This window comes from Hibiscus syriacus, unplaced genomic scaffold (genome assembly GCF_006381635.1).
Source record: "Hibiscus syriacus cultivar Baekdansim isolate YM2019G1 unplaced genomic scaffold, ASM638163v2 tig00111022_pilon, whole genome shotgun sequence".
Classification (NCBI taxonomy): domain Eukaryota; kingdom Viridiplantae; phylum Streptophyta; class Magnoliopsida; order Malvales; family Malvaceae; genus Hibiscus; species Hibiscus syriacus.
The window spans coordinates 1,460,941-1,471,173 of NW_024062956.1; the positions used below are offsets into that span (position 1 = coordinate 1,460,941).

The 10,233-nt window shown below is 33.2% G+C and overlaps 1 protein-coding gene across 3 annotated transcripts; it reads left to right on the forward strand.

The window, feature by feature from the left end:
• Window positions 1–1,493: 1,493 nt before the first annotated feature.
• Window positions 1,494–6,470, forward strand: LOC120150445. Of its 3 annotated transcripts, none has more exons than XR_005518529.1 (6): window positions 1,494–1,509; window positions 2,430–2,723; window positions 3,492–3,647; window positions 4,588–4,683; window positions 5,331–5,464; window positions 6,265–6,470. XR_005518529.1 is itself a non-coding variant. In XM_039163136.1 (6 exons), exons 2-5 carry the CDS (start codon window positions 2,439–2,441, stop codon window positions 5,458–5,460), a joined length of 654 nt encoding a protein of 217 aa, XP_039019067.1. In that variant the 5' UTR covers window positions 1,494–1,509; window positions 2,430–2,438; the 3' UTR covers window positions 5,461–5,464; window positions 6,265–6,470. The 3 variants fall into 3 exon arrangements, 2 of the variants coding, with proteins under 2 accessions (XP_039019067.1, XP_039019068.1); XM_039163136.1 differs by having other exon boundaries at window positions 5,344–5,464; XM_039163137.1 differs by lacking the exon at window positions 5,331–5,464.
• Window positions 6,471–10,233: the final 3,763 nt, after the last annotated feature.

Here is a 10,233-nt window from a genome sequence, read left to right on the forward strand (position 1 = left end):
TTTAATTAGGGGAGATAAAGAGAACGTATATTGAGCCTATAAATTATTTGGGTTGGTTGTCAAATGTTCGTTGTGGAACATTCCTTCTAAGAATCTAAAATGATGGTTGATTTGTAATGTACATGATCATTGTTTACACAAAGATTGTTGGACTAAAAGATCATTTTCACAATTACATATTTTTGAAAAATACTTTAATAGAATAAAATGATTATTATATTTATAGACACAATTCAAAAATTGATAAGGCAATATGGACATGTTCCCTTCAATAAAAAAAAAAACTGGGTTTGTAGTCGTACAAAATGAAAAAAAAATAAACAAAGCAAAGGTCAAATTATGTGTTAAAGCGGGCATGTTTAGGCAAGATGATAACTATATAAAATGTGTTGTCTTGGCCACTTGTGGGGGCAGTTGGAATCTCCGGGCATCTCTATGTTTAGTTTAGTTACTTCTCTAATCCATGTTCTTAAATAGAGCTTTACAAGTTTAAGCCTCAAATATTTCTTTATTCATACCAAGTATCATTAATTATGATATCTCCCAAATATAATTCTTTGGAGATATAATATTTCATCAATTTATTATAATTATCTCTAGATAGGTTTAACCACTAACATACTCACGTAATCTACTAACAATTAAATTTATTGATTCTGTCGGCCTACAAATAACTATTGTGACCTTATTTTAAACAACAACACTAAATGTTGTTATAAAACCTTTCAGTCAAGATTAAGAGAAAAATCTGAAACCTCATTTATTCTTCTTCTGTCTCCTCATAAAGACATAAGATTTTGTCAATAGTCAACAATAGACTAATATGCGACTTTTCGTTCAAATTAAAAAAGAGTAAATCGCCTACTATAATTGTGATCCATTTATTCTTGCCAACAAGATTCAAGAAATAAATTAAAATAAATAATAATTGTTGTTGAAGAATTTTATTAAAATTTGATAATCAGGTTCTTATCTGAGTTCTGTGTAGACACAGTAGTTTGTGATATATGATGGTATAATAAAAAAAATTATTCAGAAATGAATGCATAATTTTATATTAAGGGATGAACTTATAAAATTTTAATATTCGAAAATAAATTATTAATTAAAATACATAAAAAAAATCTAACATATATACTAATTTAAAATTTTCATAGAATAACTATCCTCTCATGCTCCCTCGATTCATCCTGCTTGTATCAACTGTTTAGTATTAATACAAGGTGTATGGAGATACTGAAATTTGGCTAGAAAGTAGCTGACGATTCTACAATCTCAGCTCAATAAGAAATGGGCTAAAGGTTTGGGTTTGGCCTCACAGATTACCAAGTGGTGAGGATATTCCTCCGAAATTTGCATATGAGTTGGAAAAGCGGGAGCCAGTCATGCAAAAAGATTGTGAAATAAGAAAAAAAAGCTTGACGACTTCAGATTCTTATATATATTCCATTATCCATTTGACCTTTTTGATTCTCTGTCGAATCATAGTCCCATTCCCACCACATTTCTCATTTTTAACATCGTTTTGAAAATCAGATCGGATCGATTGATTCAATCGAAAATTGTTATCTAGTCTGGTTTAATCTATACGGTTGAACCGTTACTAGTGAATCGGTCAGAACCGTTGAACCGTTCGAACTAGACCGGCTGAAAACCGGAAAAAACCAAAAATTTTGTTTTTTTTTTAAAAAAAATTAAACCAAACGACGTCATTTGTTAAACGAGCCAAGTCGAACTCGAGTATTGTTTAGCTCGACTCGAACTTGAAAACTTTAAAAGTAAGTTCAACTCGACTCAAACTCACGAGCTAAAAATTATCAAATTCAACTCAAACTCGAAATATAATATTGAAACTTGAACTCAAAAAAGCTTGAACTCAAAAAAAATTTAGAAACTCGATTGAAGCCTAAAATTCAAGCTTAATTGAAGTGAAAGAATAGTTTACTCAATACTCACCAAAAGGCTCCATGATTTTGAATGTCAAATTACCTCTATTATTTATAGAAGTTAGTTGTGATGCTCTTCTACATTTCTTAGTCATGTATGATTGTTTTGTTCTCATATTTTTACTCTTTAGACTTTTAGGATGCTCTTGTATGTTTCTTAGCCATGTGAGATTATTTTTAGAAAAAAGTTAAACTAAACAAATATCATTTTGTTATATTTTTTTAGCCTCAAATTTATTTTTTAATTATAATTATATAATTATATTTATTATTTAATATATTTTACCTTAAATATTATATTGTAGTTAATTTGAATCATTTTATTTCGCTTGATTTTATGGTTTTTAACTTATATATATATGTTATGACTTAATTTAAATATGACTTGTGATATAAAAAATTATTTTTTATTAAATATTTCGGTTAAATCGTAAACTGATAGCATGACCGGTTCACTAACCACTCCGATTACGAAAACCATGATTTTTAAAGATGACACTCCTCCTCTCGTTACCTCCGCCTTCTTCTTCTTCGCATTGCTTTTCCTCTTCATTATCTTCCTGCCACCAATCCTCTGTCGTCGTTACCACCGGTCGCCCTATCCGTTTCCTGCCAGTCGCGGCTACAACCACCACTCACCATCATCAACAGTACCTTTCTATTGACAGGTCTTCGCTCACTGTTGCTGAAGCGGTTGAAGAGGACCAGCTTTGGGCTGCTGCTTGCCTCCGCGTTCACTCATTCAATGACTTCCAGTCTCCCACCTATGGCATCCAAGTGAGACTTTCTTTCTTTCTTTTGGTTAACCCCAAAAAAGAAAAAAGAATTTGTGGGGTGCTTTTGTTTTTATATGGGGAGGTGTAAAAAGGGTCAACGCGGGAGTTTTAATTGGTTTATTAACAATTTGGTAGCATTTTGTTTAGGGTTTTAACAAGTTATTGAAGCTTTAAAGGATTTTCGATTTTGATGTTTGTGAAAAGGGAGTTTCATGTTATCTCATTAATAGCTGAATGTCAACGCCTCTCAAATTTGTGATAGGGTCCTCCGAAGTTGGAACTGCCTAGTCTTAGAGTTTCATCTGAAAAAAAATCCTTGGGGACTTTCACCCAAGCCTCTGTAATTTTACTTCCTACGAAAGTCGCTTGTTTGGGGAACCTGGTAAAACCATCAAAATCACTTGTAAGAACTATTGTTAATCTTATCATATAAGAAATTTGAAATTTTGAGGGTGGCTCCAACCCCGGCAGTCCATACCTATTTCCAATCATAGGCATCTTCTGGTATCCTAGATATTAAACGGTCTCTAGTGTGTAGAAATGTATAGAAAAGAACAGCATGCAGTTGTTCTCGGACTGACATGATGTTTTAGAGTTACTATTGTATTGTAAGAACTAAGAAGTAGTTTTATACCCTATTAGTGCAGCATTGTTTTAATTACAAGGAAAATGAACTAGAAAGAAAAATGTTTCCTGAAGGATTGTAATTTTTCTATATATTATCCTCTTATTATGATACTTACGGTATTTAGTCCTTTTCAAGTATTAGGATCATAAAAGGTACTTGGCTGAACCGGAATTTGTGGCGCTAAAGGAAAGAATTGCTGGGAAGAGGGAAGGCTTTAAGAGAGTATCTTGCATAAACACTACGCTTCCATTGTCACAATTGCCAAGCTCTGCTACTGATTTACGTGCTTCATGTAAGGTTTGTTTGCCTTCTTTTTTGGTTTTTGCTACTTATAATGCTTCAAATTTTAAATGTCATGTTGGCATGTCAATGCTATTGTTTTAATTGATTAGAGATTTTAAAAAGATTCAATGTGCCATAGATTTCTCTAGGAGAATCTCTGTAATAATGATATGTTGAATTTTTTTTTACGAACTTAGGAATGTCTTTAAACACGATATTTTGAGTTAGGATGAATTTTTATGGGCGTCTGTTTGTTATTACTGGACAGCTACTGGCAAAGAGCGACATATTAAGTTTTAGTTTTGTGTGTTTGGATTTTGGAACCAAATCAAATTGAACACTAGGGACTTATCTGAAAGAAAATGATCTTTAGCCATGTGGCACAATTACAAGAACCATGCAGAAAAGGATAATTCTATTTTGCTGATAGTTTTAAATGGTATCTCTGCAATATGAAAGGGTTATTAGCGAAAAAGGATGGAAGAAGATTACCTCTCAAGATTGGAACTTGAATGAATTAAATAACGGACAAGTTCACATAATAGTAACTTTCTTTTAATAGTAACTTTCTTCTTTAACTAGTTCACATAATGCTGGATAGCTGAGAGACCCCAAGTTATTAGTGGACTTGCAGGCATTAGACAGATAACTTTCTGGATATACTTTTGTAGTTAATTTTGTCTTTTTATAGGCTCTTTTGGTGCAATTCAATTCTCTAATGATTTATGTGAGGTAAAAGAAAATCTTCTCTGTTTGATGTTACGATTTTGGAGTAACAAGTGTTAGGCTCTTCTGTGTTCTCTTTATCAGTTGTAAATCTTCAATATCAAAGTTCTGCCACTTTTTCAAATATAATCTGAGCTGCAGTTCTAGACAAAGTTATGCCTTCTTGGTATTTGTTTGCTTCATCTTTTACTTCTCCTTTTTGCTCATTTTTCACCCTTTTCTTTTGTAGTTTACTTCCAATGGAGAGGATAGAGTTGTTGTTGGAACCCTTGATCTTAACCAATGTCTTTGGCTTCCAGAAGAAATAGCTGGAACGAAACCAGAGGTATTCATTTATCTCAAGATTTTTCTCATGTTACTTGTGCTTATTCAGTTATCGATATAGTTTAGGTGTTAAGGCTTCTTCTTTGTTCTTCAAAAGTGAAGCATACTTGTTTATGATTGAGGTGAGGGTATTGTATACTGTATACTGGTTGACTTGTTCCACAACAATTTGCCGGCAACCTACAAATTTCCTATTGGATTTTATGATCCAAATGCTAAAGGACTCAATCATAACTAGAAATGAATCTTTTCAAGTAAGATTTAACTAATTAAAATAGTATGAAATGACAACTGAATTTCTAGAAATATGTTTCTCACACCTTTTAGTTTCCTTGTAGCACCGATATTCTACACATCCAAAAAAAAAATGGGTACGGAGACATATGGAAAAAACTTAGTAAATTTGAACTAACTCATTTAGGCAAATACTATTTTTCAACATTCACTGCAAATACGGAGTAATGTAGCCGAGAATCACTAAATGGAAAAGAAAATTACCTAATCATAAGTCATAACAACCTATTAGCTCTAGGGACTTAACTTAGTCCATAATATATATTAGAAATAACATGGATCAAATTTATCGTGCTATAATATTTGATATATAGGTTCTAGCATCGAAATGTATAAATTGATCTCTATTTTGAGCCTGCTTTGACAGGGGATTGAAGCTGAATATGGAAGAGCATACCTGAGCAACATATGTGTAGCTAGGGAACTGTACAGAAATGGCTTAGGTTCTGACATTGTCAAGAAATCAAAGATAGTTGCTGAATAATGGGGTAACAAATGCATTTATCTTTTATGATGTTCTACCCTTTCATAATCACCCCACTTTAATAAAAGAATTGTCCTGGTAGAAGCTAAATGCAGCACCAACTTGGGCTCTTTGGTCCAGTCATTTAGAAATTTAGCCTGTTAAATATATAAATGGGTTGACTGTCTGTAAGTTCTTCTCTTTAGGATTATGCTTTGTCTGACCTTCTCTTTGTCAATGAGAAAGGGTCTCTCTCAATAGCAATGGTATAATGACATTACCAACAAGCCATTGGATGGGGAGGCCTTGGCCTAATCAAAACCAAATTAAATGTTACTTTAAAATCAGATAATGAAGGGTTAACCTCCTCAACTTCGATACACAGTTTCTAAATATTATTTATGTTTGTCTTAGTTCTTCTGAGGAAACTGAAAGGAAGCAATGATATAGTTTGTGATTGTTTTGGCTTCTCTGGACTTGAAATCGGTTTAGCACGGAAAGGACTCTGGACCCTTTTCAGTTCGGACACCTTTGTCATCGGAGTGATATTTTTTTCAGCACTAATCTAAGTTAACCATGAATATATTGCTTTTGGAACTTGAAGTCATCAAAGAAATGCTACCAGTATCATCATTTCATTGGCGGCAAGAGAAACTTGCCCCAAGGGATGATCCAAACCATGTTGCCTTCTCACTCGTGTATTAGTAAGGGACAATTTTTAATAGACTCGCACTAGAGCATTCGGCTCATCGGTAGGTTATACTCACACGTCTGTGTACAGAACTTATTCTAAATACGAAATATTTGTTTGTTGTGTTATTTCAGGCATAACCGATCTATACGTACATGTTGCCGTCAGCAACGAGCCTGCGAAGAATTTGTACTTGAAAAGTGGTTTTATTCATGAAAATGATGAGCCTGCTTGGCAAGCTAGATTTCTCGATAGGCCCCGACGGATTCTCTTATGGATTGGTGTTCCTTGCACTAATGAGTTGTAATGTTATAGACAAATATCATTGAGCTTGGTGTTCTTTGTTAGTATAAGTTTGGATTCCATACATGTTTATATCATTTAGAAAAGGCTCCCATTTCAAAATGTAATCTAATATAGTATAATAATATAAACTTGAGGCATATATTACCATGCACAATTTTATACCAACCATAACAGTACAACCGTTCTATCCACTATCAGCATTACAGTTCATCTTCAATGGCGGATTTATACTATGGTTTATCTTAAAATTTGATTTTTTTATAATTACTTATTTTATTAATTGTGTCTATTCAAAATTTTTATTTCTAATTAAATGTACGAGTTTTTTACCATATAAAGGTTGTATTTGAATATAATAAGAATCATGTACTAAGATACGAGTAATTAAGATGTTATCAATCTTAAATTTTATGATGTAACAAAGGCATAATTGTATAATAATTATTACATCCAAAATTTATGATATAATAATGACCCATACTACTTATCTAATTTTTTTAGGGAAAGAATTATAAAGGTTATACTTAAATATAATAAGAATCATATAGTAAGATATGAGTAATTAAGATGTAATCTATCTCTCTAGATTCATCGATGATTGAGACTGACAAAATAAATTATTGTAATTAAATGAATTGATGGAGATTAACATCATTTGTTTAGTCAACCTAATTGGGTATCAACAAATTATTCTTTCCAAGAAATAAGGAGAGATGATAAAAGAGTTTGATCCACAATTATTCTATTAAATTCAAACAAAATATTTTAATAAGTAATATTAAAATATCTATAAATATTCATATAAAAATCTTTTAAAAAATCTATAACTTAGAAGAAAAAAAAGGTAAAAACCTCTATACATAGTGAATGAGATTACAAATAAAAAATTTTGCTTTAAACTCAAACAACCACTCACTCTCTACAGAAACCTCTCATTCCCATTAAGAAACAGGGCAACCGACAAGGGGAGAGCTCCGGCGACCAACAAAAACAATAGGATACACAGGATGGCACGTGAAAGAATATTTCATGTCAAATCTTTAGAAATTTCAACATCAAAAAGTTACTTCTTCACGGTTATCTTTTTTTTTATTATTGATTTTTTTTGAAATGTTGAATCTTAATTGTCGTCAATTCTTTGCATTTTTGCTAGAAATTGGATTTTTCTATTGAGAACATTTGTTTGTATGTGTTGAACGAGAAAATGTATGTATTTTGTGTTGCGGAATATGATTATCGGATAGAGCAAAATTGCAACTGATAATTTGAGAAAATAAAAATGAAGATAAAGAAGACACAAATTTTACGTGGAAAACCCCTAAATAATATAGGGTAAAAACCACATGCAACGGTAGAAGAATTTTACTATTAGAAAATAGGAATTACAACTTCTCTCGATCTAACAAGAAGAAAACAATAACAATTCTCTCTTGATAAAAAGGAGAAAATAACTCTCAAGAAAACTCTCTAAATTCTCTAGTATTGGGAGAAAGCTATAATGATTTGGGATAGTTTTGAAACTAAATGGGTTAGTGTATTTATAGTTGAAGCTTAAGGACTAATCTTATAAATACCCTAAAGTCTATGGACTAATTTAACAATTTTACCATTTGTGTTTTTCAACAATTGTTGCACCTTTTGACTACTTGCACATTCGGTGCCTACCTTGTTGATTTTTCAATAATCATTTGGCTCCTACCTTGTTGAATTTTCAACAATCATTCGGCGCCTACCTTGTTGAATTTTCAACAATCATTCGGCGCCTACCTTGTTGAATTTTCAATAATCATTCGGCGCCTACCTTGTTGAATTTTCAATAATCATTCGGCGCCTACCTTGTTGAATTTTCAACAATCTCCCACTTGAAGATTTGATTGGAACAATCATATCTTCACATCATTCTTTCTACCTTGTACCTTCATGTTGCTTACATTTCTGACAGGCCATAAGAGGATCGACACCAAGTAATTTTATCAACATTGATCGCCTTCGTCATGAAATTTGCTATGTTGTCTTTGGTATGGATCTTCTGCATATCTACTATCCCTTTTTCCACCTTTTCACGAATGAAATGGTACTGAACTCGTATGTGCTTTGTCCTTGAATGAAATGTTAGATTCCTTGCTAGATGCAAGGAGCTTTGACTGTCACAAAACATAGAGACATACTCTTGAGTGTGCCCAAGCTCCTCCAATAGCATCTTCAACCAAATTGCTTCTTTACTGGCTTGTGTAGCTGCTACATATTTTGTCTTTGTTGTGGATATAGCCACAACTGACTGCAATTTTGAAACTCAACTTACAACTCCATCAGCAACTTTGAACACATATCATGTAGTAGATTTGCTTTTATCTGAATCCCCTACATAGTCAGAATCGACATACCCATTGATAAGTAAGTTTGATCCTCCATAACATAATGCAATATTTTAGGTCCCTTTGATGTATCTCAGGATCCTCTTTACTATATTCCAATGCTCTTTTCCTGGATTCGCCATGTACCGACTAACCACTCCCACTGCTTGTGCAATGTCTGGTCTTGTACATATCATAACGAACATTAAACTTCCCACTGCCGATGCATACGGTACTCGAGACATCTCCATCCTCTCTTCTTTACTGCTAGGACTCATACTGGAGGATAATTTGAAGTTAATAGGAAGAGGAGTATAAATTGGCTTACAATCTTGCATGTTGAATCATGACAAGATATTTTTCAAGTAATTCTTTTGTGAAAGCCAAATCTTCTTATTACTTCTGTCTCGGTGAATTTGTATCCCTAGAATCTTGTTTACTGATCCCAAGTTCTTCTTTTCAAATTCCCTAGCCAGTTGTGCCTTCAATTCTTCAATATGGTCTTTGTTGGGTCCTGCAACCAACATGTCATCCACATACAACAACAATATAGCAAAATCGTTATCACCAAACCTCTTGAAATAAGCACAAGGGTCTGCATTAAGTCTGTTGTATCCAATGCACATAATGAAGTAATCAAATCTCTTATACCAACACCTCGGCGCTTGCTTTAAACCGTACATAGATTTGTTCAACCTGCAAACCAAGTTCTTCTTTTCTTTTTCTTTAAAACCTTTAGGTTGGAGCATATAAATCTCTTCTTCAAGATTTCCATGAAGAAAAGCTGTTTTAACATCTAGCTGCTCTAGATGTAAGTTCAATGTAGCACACATCGCCAAGACTACTCGAACTATTGTTAGTCGAACCACAGGAGAAAAAATTTCATTGAAATCAATACATTCTTTTTGAGCATATCCTTTGATCACCAGTCTTGCACGATACCTCTCAACTTGATCGTCACCATTTCGCTTGATTTTAAAGACCCATTTATTACCAATTGGCTTCCTTCCTTGTGGTAGTGGCACAAGGTCTCATGTATTATTTTATGAAGGGCTTCAATTTCTTCTTGCATTGTCATCATCTATAGTGAAGCATCTGAGCTATTTATTACCTCTTGGAATGTTGATGGCTCACTGTCTTCTGTTAAAAGTTAGTATGCAATATTTCCTTCTATAACATAATCTGAGTGCCAATTGGGACGTCTTCTCACACGATCTGATTGACGAGTTGTTGGAGCTTCAGAACTCTCTGGTTCTTGTTCATCATGTATTGGTTCTGCTTCAGAAGAATCTCCTTGTTCAAGCTCATTTTCCACATGTATCTGTGTAGTCTCTGACTTTTCAGCGCTATCATCGTCTTCTTTTCTTTGTAGTTTATCTTCTATAAATATAACATCCCTGTTAATGATCACTTTGCATGCAGTGGGATCCCACAAGAGATACC

What these genes read in the sequence shown, in the direction of transcription:
- LOC120150445 (XM_039163136.1), top strand. Translation starts at nt 2,439, where the DNA reads ATGACACTCCTCCTCTCGTTACCTCCGCCTTCTTCTTCTTCGCATTGC. An exon ending in CTCCCACCTATGGCATCCAA is followed by an intron (nt 2,724 to 3,491) that starts GTGAGACTTTCT and finishes TTCAAGTATTAG; the next exon opens with GATCATAAAAGGTACTTGGC. An exon ending in ATTTACGTGCTTCATGTAAG is followed by an intron (nt 3,648 to 4,587) that starts GTTTGTTTGCCT and finishes TTTCTTTTGTAG; the next exon opens with TTTACTTCCAATGGAGAGGA.